A 14,789-nucleotide genomic window follows, 5' to 3' on the forward strand; every position below is an offset into this window, starting at 1 on the left:
CCATGGTTATCATCATAACAATTGGGGGGAAAACAAATAGTAAAAATCCCGATTCACATGGGCCGGGTCGTTATCAAGCGACAAATTTCCGCACTTTAAAATCCCGAAGAGTCGGAACATTTACCCTTGTAATAGTAGTTGCTACCGGAGATCTTTCGGAAGGGAAAAGGAGTCATACTAGTACTAAGTTAATTTAACCCTTGTCGAGCCCTGTACTCTAGACTCCATGTTTTTTCATGTAAGGATTGGTTTAATCGGGATGCGCATGATGTGATAGATCTTCTCACCGCTGCGGTGCGCTTGGTTTTTGATTGATTCGATTCGCCTAGGTAAAGTTTCCCCCGCACTTTTTTTTTAAAAAAAGTTTTGGTATTAAATTTATGCTAGAATTCGGAGCGGAGCGAGAGCGAGGGGAGATCATCATTGCCCTTTCGGGTCGGCCTGACAGTCGGTGATGTCAAGGCAAGCTTCAATAGAAGTGAACTTGAGCTCCTTTCCCCCCTTTTTTCCTCTTTTGTTAGACATTTTGTTTTTGGAAAAAGAAAAACCCCGAGTGCTTAACGCAAAGCGCAACAGCGCACTCGCCGGTGTATGTTGTTGTTGTCGTTGCCTGATATGTTGTCCAACGTCCAACACTGTCGCGAGACCCATAGTGTTTTAGCGCGCATTAAGTTTTTTGTGATCTATGACCGAAGCACAGGTTGGAAATGATCAAAACGGAGTTTTCGCCGCTTCGGCTTCAGGCACACAGCCTAAGAGATGCAGTCCAAGCCACGCAGCCTAAGGCACACTGCCAAGGGTAAGCCAGGATGCACCGCCAACGAGAATGTGCAGAGCTGCCATTCGCCTGTAGTCACATTCCTCTCTTTGAGGTTTGCCAGTTTTGTGGATCATCACGCGCTAAGAGGCGCAATGAAAGCCCCAATTCCCCGCCTGTGCGTGCTTGCCCTAAATTGGAGAATGCAAAGAAGTTGCTGTACAGAAGGAGATAGTAGGACCAAGCGAGGGGGAGGGGGGGAAGGAGAGACAGAGAGAGCAAGGGTTTAAAAGCTAAGAGGTCCGCTCCTGTTCTATCCTCGAAGCTCTTCTAGCTCTACATACGTAGCTTGTATAGCTTGTACCCCCCCTCCCCTAGATATATTACCACCTGTATAGAGCCTCCATTCTCCTGTACAGTCCCTGGCAATGCATCTGCATAGATCTACAGCGTGGCGTCGTGCAAGCACGATAGCCATTCTGTTAACTGGTTCCTGCCTTAGCGCTGCGGCCTCCAACCCCTCGTGTAAGTTTTTTTTTTTGTGCTTCTGCTTTTTCCAAAGTTCAAGGAGAGGGAACAAGCTGTTGTCTCCCACGTTTTCGTTCAATTGCTGACACTCCTCCCTGCATACAGTGGCCGCGCGTGTTCTCGATCCCCTACCGCTGGGGTCAATCTCTCCCAAAGGCTGGCTTCAGGATCAACTCCAGTTGATGGGTGATGGCCTCGCCGGCCATGAACATGACTTCTACGACTACGTCGCGGATAGCTCCTGGCTCGGCGGTTCCTCTGAATACAGCGATTTGAATGAAGGTTTCCCGTACTGGTTCAACGGCCTGGTCCCATTGGCATACAGCTTGGGCGATACGCGGCTGAAGGACCAGGTCTCTCAGTCCGTTAACTATGTGCTTTCGCACCAACAGTCCGATGGTTGGCTGGGCCCGGAAACAGACAATAGCACTCGCAATTTCTGGGGTCGATTCCCTTTCTTCCTGGGTCTGGCTCAATTGGCCGAGGCCGAGAATGGCACTGACGCCTCGACGCAGGTCCTCGACAGCATGCACAAATTCATCACTCTGATGCACTCCATGCTCGAGGACAACTACCTGGGCTATGTCTCGCAGTCAGGACAGAACATCGACGACCAGTGGGGTCGCGCGCGCGCTGCCGACATGATCCTGGGCTTGCAATGGCTTTATGAGCATGACCCCCGTAGCGACACTCAAGTCATTTTTGACTGCATGGACTTGCTATATGAAAAGGCGAGCAACTGGTCTGATTGGTACACAGATAGCCTGTATATCAAGCAGGATCTTGATACAGTGCCAGTCAATATCACCGACTATTATTACCCCTTTGAGCACGGTGTCAATGTTGGCCAAGGCTTGAAGTTTGGTGCCGTCATTCAACGCCTGACTGGCCAGACTAGTTTTGGAGACAACGCTCGCACAGCGGTTGACTGGACCTTCCAGTATCATGGCCAACCTTCCGGCGGCGTCATTGCAGACGAACGACTGTCGGGTCTCAGCCCAGTGCGCGGCGTGGAGCTGTGTTCTGTGGTCGAGACCATCTACTCCTTGAACTATCTTTACCAAACCTTGGGAGACGTTGAATTCGCAGACCGCGCGGAATTAGCAGCATACAATGCGCTTCCAGTGATGCTGACGCCAGACTGGTGGGCCCACCAGTATGTCTCCCAGACCAACCAACCGATATCCCATACTTTCGACAGCGATCCATTTTATAATGTGAACACCGCAGGCCAGCATTTCGGACTCGAGCCAAATTATCCTTGCTGCACCGTCAATCACCCACAGGGATATCCCAAGTTCGTCTCCAACTCCTTTGTCCGCTCTGGTGACAACGGAATCGCACATGCACTATTGGGACCGACCTCGGTCAATACCACAACCAACTCTGGTGTTTCTGTGACTATCTCGGTCGACACTCTCTATCCGTTTTCTTATGAACTAGCATATACCGTCCAATCGACCGACGATTTTGACTTTTACGTGCGGGTGCCGAGCTGGGCGTCTTCAAGCAGTACCATCTCGATCAATAGTGAAACTGCTTCCCAAGTGCAGGCAGATTCGTCTTCTGGCCTTCATCGCGTTGCAGTCAGCAAGGGCAAGACCAGCATCCTTTATACCCTGGACACTGACCTTCGCGTGACGGACCGGGCTAACGATACGGTGGCTATCTACCACGGCTCGCTCCTTTACTCTCTTCCAATCGGCGAGAAGGTCACCTCGTATAGCTCGAACGTTACCGGAGCGCCGATAGGAGTCGAAGAGTATGAATATTACCCGACCACGACGTGGGCTCTTGCTATCGACCCGTCAACACTCGAGTACAACGGGGCGTCTTCCGACGCCACTCTGTCGAACCCAATTTGGTCGCTGAATGCACCTCCAGTAACCATCACAGCCACTGTGTGCGAGATCAACTGGAACTTGACTGGCGGGTACGCGCCCAATCCGCCTTTGAAGGCCGACAGAAAATGCATAGGCGATTCCTTCCAGACAAAACTGGTGCCGTATGGAAGTGCCAGACTCCATATCGCCGAAATTCCGACCTTGAGTCAGACGTGAGATTACAATTTTTTTGTATAGCGTTGCATTGCGACGACCTGTGAATAGAGAGCAACAATGAGCACTGCAGTACATAGCCATTCATTCATTCTTCTTCTTCTTCTGTAGCAATGACGACATCGTCGATGTGTTCGCTAGTCTGTAGCAACATGGCGATTGCGGCGATACCGTGGATGGCAATCGGGATAATAACCATCAAAGTGGCAACTCATAGCAGCTGTCCAGGGCTCTTGATGCCAAGTAGAAGTAGAAGTAGAAGTAGACCCCATGATGGTGTTGGGGCAGGAGCAAGTGGAGGAAGTTGCTCGCCGAACTCCGAAATCGAGGGAAATTAAAGATATCACGCGCTAGTCCGTTCCCGGCTAGACCGAAATCGCAGCACAAATTCGACGGAAATCGCTGGCGGCCTTTCCTCTTGCAGCCAAGCCGACCACCCCCTGGCCGTTCCCATGCCGCAATTACCTCCGTCTTATCGCTGCTCAACCCCCAAACTTCTCGCGTCGTCTTCATCAAGAGGCCGTGTGGTCTTCGTCAAGGACTTGCCTGCTGGGAATCGTTCCTTTTTGCCCGTCAGCTGCCATTGAACATCCGATTTCCGGGCTAATACGCCGCACGGAGCATCCTCGATCGATCGGCACCTTTTTTTCTTCTTCGCTCTGTCCATTTGACTTCATCCTCCTGATCCTCACCTGTGCTCTTCTGGAACCAGGTTTCCAACGCGACAAGCTCTCGACCGGAGACGGGATTAAAGTCGCGCTGCAATAGCTGCTTGGTTGATTCTGTCCGGCGCCAGTCTCGGATCGATCCGCCATGGGCCGTGCAAGGAGCAAATCCAGTCTGGGTGTAGACATTAGAGGCGACACCAGTGCACCAGCCATGTCCACCATGTCCGCGGACATCGATAGTCCCATTAGTCCCACCCTAGAGCAGTTCCAGGTGTGTGACTTCCCAGCACAACCCGTCCATGAAAATCCATTCAACGACGGCCAATATTTCTTCATAGAATGTTAAAACTGACATTTGATATCTCATAAGTTCGCTGCGCCTGGAAAGGCAGCCAAACCGCACCATCATAAACGACGGAAGCCACGGTCGATTCTTCGTCGGTCAAAGGAGCTTATCCTGAAGCACACTTGGTTGATGCCTCTGGTCATTCTGAGTGTTTTGCTCTCTGCCTACGCCCTCAACCCCAATGAATCGAACCCTTTACATAGCGCCATTTTCCTGTCCTACCCACGCGAACCGACATACCCTGGCGAGCCGGTGATGTATGGAAAGGGAAAGAAGGATTTTGCGTTCGTTGCTTTCTATACCGTGGTTCTCTCGTTCACGCGCGAATTCCTCATGCAGCGCATGATTCGCCCATTGGCCATTTTCAGCGGGCTTCGAAACAAAGGTAAAATTTCTCGTTTCATGGAACAGTTTTATACTGCGATTTACTTCGCCATCTTCGGTCCGTTCGGTCTCTGGGTCATGAGTCGCACCAACATCTGGTATTTCAATACGACCGCGATGTTTGAAGGATTTCCACACCGGGAGCATTCGGTTGAGTTCAAGGCGTATTATCTACTCCAGGCCGCATACTGGTTCCAACAGGCCATCGTGCTCATGTTGCAGCTGGAAAAGCCCAGGAAAGATTTCAAAGAGCTTGTTGGGCATCATATCATCACTCTCGCCTTGATCTTCCTGAGCTACCGCTTCCACTTCACTTATATGGGCCTGGCAGTTTACATTACACACGATATCTCGGATTTCTTCCTCGCGGTAGGTCTCCTTGCGCAAAACGCATTTACGTATTTACCTTTACTAACCTAAATGACTAATTTAGACATCAAAAACCCTCAACTACCTGGATTCATCAATCACTGGACCCTATTTCGCTTTCTTTGTGTCGGTGTGGGTTTATTTGCGACACTACATCAACCTGAAGATTATCTGGGCCGTTCTCACCGAGTTCCGCACAGTCGGACCGTTTGAGTTGAACTGGGACACGCAGCAATACAAGTGCTGGATCAGCCAATATATTACGTTTTCGCTGCTTGCTAGTCTCCAGGCGGTCAATCTCTTCTGGCTCTACTTGATCTTGCGCATTTTATACAACTACTTGTCCAATAGCGTTACCGAGGACGAGCGGAGCGACAACGAAGAAGAAGAAGAAGAAGACGACGACGGCGTTGCTGCCGACACTGCCAAGGCAACAGCTGTGTCGAACAATGGCGACCAGGCCCGACGAAGAGCTGGTGCTAAGGACAACGCTACTCCTCAAGTTCTTGTCAATGGGAGCCCAGTGGATGCACCAGCTGCCAATGGCAAGAATCACTAAAAATCTCTATTTTGAGCGCTCTTGATGACCAATCATGCGATGTCCATATCTCACCATCTCAATATTTCAAGGATCATTCCATTTATATATCATGTTTGGTTTATCAAAGTGCTACAGGGATTTTGCATACGCGCATGAGTCGCGCTCTGTGCGACCCCTTTTTTCTAATCCATGGTACTGAGCCATAAACAACTTTTTCTCTGGATATATATGTGTATGAATATTTATTTCGATGGATGGGTAAGCGCCGGAGCTGAAAGTACGCTATACACTTTTTTAATCATCTTCGTGAACATTTCAAAAACCTTCTGTTGCTGGCTTGGCTCAGGGGATTTCGACCTTTTTTCCCTTCTTTTTTGTTTTTTGCTCAAGAAGGGGGGTTTGGTTCATGCATTGTCGAGTTCTACACCGAGCACATTCCAGATGTATCGGTAGTAGTTGCTAGGCACTTGCCGTCGTCTTTTTTCGCCCCTGGTTGTTCCTTGAACTTCTTAGGGGTAGCATTGCTTCGTGTGTTATGAAACATTTTGCTTATTTTTAACTTCTTTTGCTGGAAAATAGGTCAGCAAAGGTGCATTTGATCAGGTTTGGGTGATGAAGTATGAGGAAATGTACGGGGCTTGAATAGCTTTGATATATTGATAAAACTAGCTAGGTATGTCAAGAGCGTGAACATTGAATACTAGTCGTGTAATTATTTGCTATATTGCGATGTGATAGCTACATATGAAGCACGTCTTCTGTGATTAGTTTTGCTTTTGACGACAAAAATATTTTTTTTAAAAAAAAAGATAAAAAAAATCCTAAATAACCAGTTAAATGTCGACTTGAAGAGATTCGCAAGCGGGCTACAAAAAAAATTCAGCGTGCCTCCAACAGCTTCACACTTGGGCAACTCAATATGTTAACACCCATGAAGAACTACGAGCACTCGAAGCAATTCGTAGAGTGCTAGCAAAAACCGGCCCCTTGAGATCAAAGCTTGAGAAGAGATCTCTGTCGACATACAACAGGTATACGGCCACCGATGGCTCCTCCGCATCTATTCTTTCAACAGTTGCTGTCGAATACCAACTTGCGGTATTTCACTACAACTCAGGTCTCTACTCACTCTACCCTACTCGACCTTGATACTATCAATCGTTTTTCATACATCACTCCTTTCACACTTTTTCTGCCAAACGAATATATTTCTATTCCATTCAATACCGTTCATGATATTAAACGACGAGATATCAATCGATACTGGGAGAGTCCGAATCTGGATTCAGGAAGACTCCAGATGCCATTGGCCGTCAACTAGTAGTAGCTCAATAGAACTAGAAGAAAGAATATACGCATGTATGTAGAATAGAAGTTATAAGCTTTCAATGTCAAAACACTTTTTTAACAACAGCTTCGATGATAGTGTTATGAGTTTGATTGTAATTTCTACAGAGCTTTAAATGTGTAGCCTAACTGGACTTAGTCATATCCCGCTCCGGGGACACTGTCCCCATGACTTTAGCTGTCTCCGTTTCGCCCTCAGCTTTGACACTCTTGCCGGGTGTTTCCAAGCTGGGATGTTTAGTCTCGGTATTGGTAAGACCTTGCTGTTTAGCGGACTGGGCGCCAGAGTTTTTCCCAGGATCAGTTGGTGGCCTGATTGCCTTTGGCTGTAATCCATAAAAAGTCTGTCAGTATAGAAATGGAGGGGGGATGTAAAGAGGTTTTTCTGACCGGATCTCGCTCCGACGGCTTTTCACTCTTCCTAGAGTCTTGAATTCCCTTCTCTTGCTCGTGTCTCTCTATTTCGTTTGTAATTGATCTGTGAGGCTTGAGTTCATGCAGTGTCTCCGCCGGCCCCGATTTTAATAGGTAGAATAGCGCTGGGACGGTTATGACGATCGAACCGACCATCCTGGATAGTAGTCAGCAAAGACCGTATTCAATTGATAGTCGGAAGCCATGGAAAGGCTTCACTGTCTAGCGATAGCACACGTACCATGGAATCTCGCTCGATTTTGACTGCTGACTGGCTTGTGAGGCATATGAGCGGCGTGCAGAAGAAGCAGAAAAAGGAGAAGCTTGTGATGCGTGCCGTGCAAGGGCAGTGCGAGTTGGTGGTGTTGAGATCGTGCGGGCACCGAGTTTGGGAAGGATAGCCATTGCTGCAGGTTCAAAAAGGCACCGAAATTGAGATTTTGTCTGCTTTGAGTTTTTGCCTTGTAGAGATGTGATTGAGAGAGAGATATGTGTAGTGAAATAGTAATAGAGACATGGCGTCACTGTTTCAAGGGCTCGGTATCAGATGTATAGAATTGATACATGACTAACCCAATAAGGCAAGTAGCTGCTGCAAAGGGCTAGTTTATTACAACATTCAGCAATCTGTCCACTCAAAATCCGTTTTACCCGCACTAGTAATTTACCCAGCGTATCCGATGTCGATGTCGAATTCATTATGTCATTGGAGCTGCGAACACACCCGGGTTTGGGTTGTCACCACAGCCTCGGACGGAGGTTTACAGTCCAAATAGACAACAATAGGCAAATTAGCAGAAATGGCCCCTTCCAGCGAATATCACATTTGTTATGGGAAACGGGTATCGAGCATAATCAACGGGGCTCAACTAGGCTGTTGCAGGACTTTTGAGCGGTCCCCCTCGAGAGATGCCCCACCTGCCTTTCTGCGACAACACCAAAGAGGCTTTGTTCATGATTCCCTTTCTTGATCGCATAAACGACCACCTTTGGTTTCCCAAGGGCTCCTGGTTTCTTTTCTAAATTATTCTCCCTCATCAGACTACTTTACATCTTTTTTGTCGCCCTGGTTCTCCGTCCCCTCAAATACCATCGACCAAACGCGGGGAAGGAAAGCTCCCTGCGCTGCCGTCATCATCGCACACGAGCGACCCAAAAAAAATGGTTGACCGACAATCAACACTCCACAGCCTCAACGGCTTGCTGGGGAAATTCGACGATCCCGATCCCGATATTCGATACATGTCCCTGAGCGATGTGCTCGGCATCTTGAATAGTCCTAACTCGGTATTCCTCACCCATGACACTACGACATCCGCCAAAATCACCGATGGCCTTCTCAAGGCTCTGGAAGATCAGCATGGAGAGGTACAAAACCAAGCTTTGAATTGGTGAGTCGGCTCTTTAAAAAATACTTTCTGAATTTGGCTAATATGAATCAAGTCTTGGTCCTTTAGCTGTGCGGCTCCCCGTCGAGAGCTTGACCCCGCTCCTCGAACGTCTCGCTTTGTTGACATCTTCGCAAACCATCGATACGTCGGTGCCGAATACAGCCCTGAGAATAATTGCCACATCGCTCCCATCTTCTCGGGTCGGCACGGTGGCGACGCCAGCAGCCACTGCCGCATACTCGGCCGTTTCGAAGGTCCTCATCCCGAGGCTCACCGGTCAGGGTCCATCAAAGGGCACGAGGAGAGGTTCCGTCACTAAGGGAATGCTGGAGAAGGATACAGCCAAGGGCTACAGCAGCGATGCCATTGACGTGGTCATTGAAGTTGTCAACTGTTTTGGATCTCTACTCAAGGAGACCGAAATAACAGCTCTAGAAAAGTCGATTATGGGCATAATCGAAAACGACACAGCCGGTACAGTGGTTACCAAGCGTGCCTTGGTCGCAATTTCAGCACTGGTTGTTAATTTCTCGGATGCCCAACTGAGCGCCTTTGTATCAAGCCTAATCGAAAGTTTCCGTTCCACGCATCTTACGATCAACAAACGCCGCCATCTGATTGCGACGGTGGGTAGTCTTGCACGGGCGGCATCGTCGAAATTCGGACCATATCTAAAGACCCTGGCGCCCTTTGTTCTTTCCGCTGTCAGTGACCAGGAGCTAGATGAGATGCAACAAGATGATTCGGATAATGAAGAGCATGATCCACAGGCAGATGAACTCCGTGAAACCGCTTTGCTTGCTCTTGAGGACCTCCTATTGTCATGTAACCAAGAGATGCAACCGTATCTATTGGACTCGATCAATGCCGCCTTGACGTATCTCAAGTATGACCCGAACGTTGCATTCGAGGAAGACGAGGAGATGGGTGGCACGCAAGACGAAGGCAGTGAAGACGATGTGACTGAAGACCAAGATGACGCCGATGATGAATTTGACGACTTTGAAGAGGAAGGTGGTTACAGTGATATTGATGACATGAGCTGGAAAGTGCGGCGTTGCTCGGCCAAGGTACTTCACGCGGTTGTTTCCACTTATGCAAATGGCCGATTGCTGGAGGATGGCCCATTGTATCAGCGGGTTGCTCCCGCATTGATCTCGCGATTCGCTCGAGAGCGAGAAGAGGGCGTGAAACTTGAAGTGGTTGGGACTCTCACGGCCCTCGTGCGGAAAACGAGTGAAGGTATTACGGTTCTGACCTCGAATGGCTACACAGAGTCTGTGGGTGGGTCGAAAAACTCTCGCAAACGGAGGCGTCAAGATAGCTTTGCTGGAGTGATTGATTTTGAGCCTAGCATGGGGACCACATCCGCCATTAATTCGCCTCTTGCTACACCTATACCCCCGGAGTCAGGTCCTCAAGTTGAGCTGCAACGATTACTTCCAGATCTGATACAAAGCTTGGTTAAAATGTGGAAGCAAGCCTCGGTTGCGTTGAAACAGGCTGCAATTGTGCTATTGACGAGTTTGGCTTTGGCGCGATATGGAGGCTTGGAGGACTATCTCCAAAAGATTGAGGATCCGATTGCGGATGCACTGAAAGCTTCCAACGCCGGGGGTGCTTCTATCACATCTGGGACAGCTGTTAGTTCGGGAACTCTCCAGATTGAAACACTTAGTCTCGTCGGAGCTATTGCAGAGACACATACCTCCAACGCACTTGTACCATTCCTCATCGCATTAATTCCTGGGATTATCACATCCGTCAATGACCGAAATCACAAGGTGGCTGGTGAGGCATTGGGGGCTATTGATCACATTGTCAAAGCCCTAACTCCGCCCCGTGTTTCAGCTAGCGAGCAAGAGAATCTTGGGCCTCAACTGGAAAAGCTCTATGATGTAATCCTTCTTCGTATCACCGATACCAGCGCAGACCTTGAAGTTCGCCGGCGTGCAATTCACGTCTTTGGTGTTTTATTAGCCCGAACCTCTGGCGACGCTGGACGAAAGCTCGTCTCTGGTGCTCATCGTTCCAAGGGGTTGGCTATTTTAGTTGACCGATTGAAGAATGAGACGACACGACTGGCCAGCGCACGAGCCATTGATGACATTGCTGTTCTGGCCAGCAGTCAGCAAGACGTTGACTCTGAATGGATTACTGAAGTTACAGCTGAGCTCAGCTCTCAGCTTCGAAAGTCTGACCGCAGTCTGAGAAGTGCTTGTTTGGAAGCCCTCCGAAGCCTGGCAATGAACCCAAACACTCGAGCTCACTATGATGAAGGAACAATGCTTGGTTTGGAGAACTTCCTCTTGCCGCTCATTACTTCCGATGACTTCCATCTACTTGCGCCCGCTCTTATCATCCTTGCTAAGATAATACCACACCATGCACAAACGCTGGTTACGAAAGAGCTCATTTCAGCACTTTGTGCTATTGTCGCGGTCCCTATGGTAGGAACGAGTCTTAAAGCACTACTTTTACTCGTCAAGGTGATTGGAGAGGAAGGCGCTGGTATGGGTCTCATGAAACGGCTGTTGCAAGATGTGGGAATCAACGGCGATCCTTCTGTTGTTGGGCGAGCAATCGGAGCACTGCTTGTGCATGGGGGACCGAACTTGGGAGTGAAGACGGAAGACTTTCTTACAGAATTACAAACCGCAAAAGACACCCAGCGAAAATGCCTTGCGCTGGCTATCTTGGGTGAAGTATGTTTGCGCATGGGAGAGTCATCTTCTATCAAGCCAGATCTATTCATCTCAAACTTTGACGACAAGTCCGACAAGGTACGATTGGCGGCTGCAGTGGCACTTGGTAATGCCGGGGCCAGCAACGTGAAAACATACATGCCGGTCGTGCTCGATGGGTTGGATAGGTCTAGTTCCTCCACATACCTCTTGCTCCACTCGATCAAGGAAATGCTTCAGCACCCTGAAATTGTGCGCGACGAGATCGGTCCCTTTGTGGCGAAGCTGTGGGGAATTCTCCTTTCGGCCTCAGATGAAGAGGACAACAGGGTGGTCGGATCAGAATGCATCGGTCGACTTGCTCTTTTAGACCCTGCATCTTACGTGCCTCACCTGCAAGAATATCTCACAGACAAAAATCCCACCGTTCGTGGCACGGTCATCTCGGCGTTCCGGTATACTCTATCGGATTCTAGCGGCGCATATAACGATGTCTTGCGCCCATTGATTATTCCCATCTTAGTAAGTATGCTGAGCGACCAGGACTTGGGCAACCATCGACTAGCCCTGACTACACTGAACTCGGCAATCCACAACAAGATGGAGATCATCCAGCCTCACTTGAATGAGCTGTTGCCGGCTGTTATCGGCGACACTCATACCAAGCCCGAACTGATTCGGGAAGTACAAATGGGCCCATTCAAGCACAAGGTCGACGATGGGCTGGAACTACGCAAGGTAAACATTTCTTCTTTTCGTATGTGGATGGCTATTGACAGTTGCTTTTAGACCGCGTACGAGACTTTACACGCTTCTCTTGATTCTGCGTTCAAACGTATGAATGTTTCAGAGTTGTACGAACGCATATTGGCTGGTATCGAGGACGAGCAGGATATTAGAATGCTCTGCAATCTCATGACAACCAAGCTAGCCACTCTAGATGCCGAAGAAACTGAGCGCCAGCTCGACGCGTTGTCGGAGCGCTACACAGCGGTGTTGAACCTCAAGCCCAAGGAGAATGCGGTCAAACAAGAGCTCGAAAAGGCCCAGGAAGCCTCACAAGGTATTCTCCAGGTCAGCCGCGAACTGACCAAGGCGTTCCCGGGCGCTGAGACGGGCAGCGAGCATCTCAAGTGGAAGTCGTACTGCGAGTGGATTCGCAAGACGTTTGCTTCTCAGCTTCGCAATCTGGATTCTGAAGCTTAAGGTGAGTCGGGCACGGATAGCTTGCTGCATAAAAACGATTTATGAATTAAAAAATATTATGATGCAACTCTTTGCGTACTCGGTACACTTTGTAATTAATCTTGCAGCTACGTACCAGATACTACGTAACTTAGCAGATAGGAGGCGGTGCATGTGACGGGGTGATAGAAAGCGCATCGTGCATGATACTAGTATCAATTAGACCTGAGCCAACAGATCCAAAGCCCAACGAGAACAAAGCAAACTAAACAGGACTTTCTAATGCTCAGCGGCAGCATATAGCGCGTGATTGGCGCGCGCAAGTGTGACGGATTCTGCTCTAAGCGTGGTCGGTTGTCGGCAGCCCTTGTTTAGCCCCAACAAATCTCTCTCCTCACATCCCAGATTCGGCTGCCAACTTGCGGCGCAGACACAGGTGACCGTGGACTTTGAAGTCCATGGCAATTGCGGCACAGACAAGCAGTCTAGCAGACGCTGCTGATTCGCTCGGGGAAGACAATTTGTCACTGAAGCTAGTTTGACAGTTGCAATTTGGCCAATATGCTGCTCTCTCGCTCTGTGACAGCTCCCGGTAGCGCGCCAACTAGGCGTGCTGATCATGAGTCCTAGCGAGTAGTAGTAGTACTACTTAAACAAGAGAGCATATCGCGATCGCAATCTGGTGGTTACTTTCCTCCGGCTCTTTCCAGACAAAAAAATAATCACGACAGTTCTTGTCGTTGTGGCCGGAGAACCGGAAAACCGGACAATCGCACACCAGGGCCTACTTATTGATCATGTAAAATTTAGATCAATCGCACCCTGATACTCATCGCAATTCAGAGACGAAAGCGGGGAATGACCGGCTGCTAGCTAACAAAATGAATCGCCAACCGCTCACCCTGGATACTTCCCAGAGACCGCGATATTCATATATCGCGACGCCGGTTGAATTGAATGGGCCTCAGCAGCATCAACAATATCAACAGCAACATCAGCAAGAAATACAGCAACCGACCCAGGACAGCGCTCCATCGGAGTCGCTGCCTGCGACGAATGTTGCTACTCAAGAGCTCGAACAGGCGCGACAAATCCAGCTGCATGAAAGACAGGTTGCAAATGCGACTCCTCATCAGGGACTTCCAGTGCATCCTGCTCTGTCTGCGCCGTATGCTGAAGAGCCTGCTGCTCCGATAAACAGTCCTCCACCACCAATTACCTCGCCACAATATTCATTTAATTCCCCCCCTCCTCCATCATCACCAGGACCTCTCCCCGTAAAAGGAGACCATCCGCGACCTCCTCCGACTCCACTGATGCCAATTGTCCCCGATATTAACCCGCTCCAGTCTCCGCTGTCACCATCGTTTCCGCCCACTGCCAAGCACCATCCACAGCATATGCAATCAAACAACAGCAACAACAACAACAATGACGAATCCTACACTACTCATTTGCCCGGCCAAATCGCCCATCCAAACCAAATGACGACCGGCGGCGGATGGAGCACCGGCCTTTGCGAATGCTCTGATATCGGGACCTGCTGTCTGGGCCTCACCTGCCCGTGCATCCTCTACGGCCGGACGCAGTATCGCCTGTTGCGCAAGTCCAGGGGCGAAGACCCGACCAATATGCTGGGCTACGAAACCTGCAACGGGTCGTGCACGGCCATGGCCCTGTTCTGTGGCTGCCAATGGATCCTAGCCACGATCCAGCACACGCGCACGCGCAGGGCGTACCGGATCGAGGGCGATATATGCTCTGACTGTGCGCGCGCGACCTGTTGTCCGTGCTGCACATGCATCCGCAATGAAAGAGAGATCAGGCTCCGAGAGGACGCGCGCGCTCAGTCAGCTCAGCTCAACGGGGCTAATTTTGTGTCGCCATATCTTCCTCCAGGGCAGATGCAGTACCGGGCTGGTTGATTTGTGTATTTAGGGTTTTATGCACCAGTCTGAAAGGCGTTGCTGTTATTATGAGATGAAATCTACTTATTTGCTTGTATCTTCCGATCTGATCTGTATATATATGAGATTCCTGTGGATGGCATACGGTCAATTTAAATAACTACACAAAATCGAAGCAATTGATAATGAAGCATACCTCTAGGAACAACCA

General features: G+C 49.4%; 5 protein-coding genes across 5 annotated transcripts; 4 read left to right on the forward strand and 1 right to left on the reverse strand.

Annotated features, from left to right (window-relative positions):
* Nucleotides 1-1,185: 1,185 nt before the first annotated feature.
* TRUGW13939_05438 (uncharacterized protein) lies at nt 1,186-3,345 on the forward strand (the record flags this gene model as incomplete). Its single annotated transcript, XM_035488601.1, has 2 exons — nt 1,186-1,282; nt 1,391-3,345. 2 exons carry the CDS (start codon nt 1,186-1,188, stop codon nt 3,343-3,345), a joined length of 2,052 nt encoding a protein of 683 aa, XP_035344494.1.
* Nucleotides 3,346-4,155: 810 nt separating this feature from the next.
* Nucleotides 4,156-5,668, forward strand: TRUGW13939_05439 (uncharacterized protein; the record flags this gene model as incomplete). Its single annotated transcript, XM_035488602.1, has 3 exons — nt 4,156-4,281; nt 4,381-5,109; nt 5,174-5,668. The coding sequence occupies 3 exons, from the start codon at nt 4,156-4,158 to the stop codon at nt 5,666-5,668; spliced, it is 1,350 nt and encodes a 449-aa protein (XP_035344495.1).
* A 1,454-nt stretch (nt 5,669-7,122) lies between these two features.
* Nucleotides 7,123-7,816, reverse strand: TRUGW13939_05440 (uncharacterized protein; the record flags this gene model as incomplete). Its single annotated transcript, XM_035488603.1, has 3 exons — nt 7,123-7,323; nt 7,388-7,568; nt 7,653-7,816. 3 exons carry the CDS (start codon nt 7,814-7,816, stop codon nt 7,123-7,125), a joined length of 546 nt encoding a protein of 181 aa, XP_035344496.1.
* Nucleotides 7,817-8,572: 756 nt separating this feature from the next.
* TRUGW13939_05441 (uncharacterized protein) lies at nt 8,573-12,692 on the forward strand (the record flags this gene model as incomplete). Its single annotated transcript, XM_035488604.1, has 3 exons — nt 8,573-8,802; nt 8,855-12,224; nt 12,276-12,692. The coding sequence occupies 3 exons, from the start codon at nt 8,573-8,575 to the stop codon at nt 12,690-12,692; spliced, it is 4,017 nt and encodes a 1,338-aa protein (XP_035344497.1).
* An 860-nt stretch (nt 12,693-13,552) lies between these two features.
* Nucleotides 13,553-14,596, forward strand: TRUGW13939_05442 (uncharacterized protein; the record flags this gene model as incomplete). The annotated part of the gene is made up of 1 exon (XM_035488605.1): nt 13,553-14,596. The coding sequence occupies one exon, from the start codon at nt 13,553-13,555 to the stop codon at nt 14,594-14,596; it is 1,044 nt and encodes a 347-aa protein (XP_035344498.1).
* Between the last annotated feature and the right edge of the window lie 193 nt (nt 14,597-14,789).

Source organism: Talaromyces rugulosus, chromosome III (genome assembly GCF_013368755.1).
Source record: "Talaromyces rugulosus chromosome III, complete sequence".
NCBI classification, from domain to species: domain Eukaryota; kingdom Fungi; phylum Ascomycota; class Eurotiomycetes; order Eurotiales; family Trichocomaceae; genus Talaromyces; species Talaromyces rugulosus.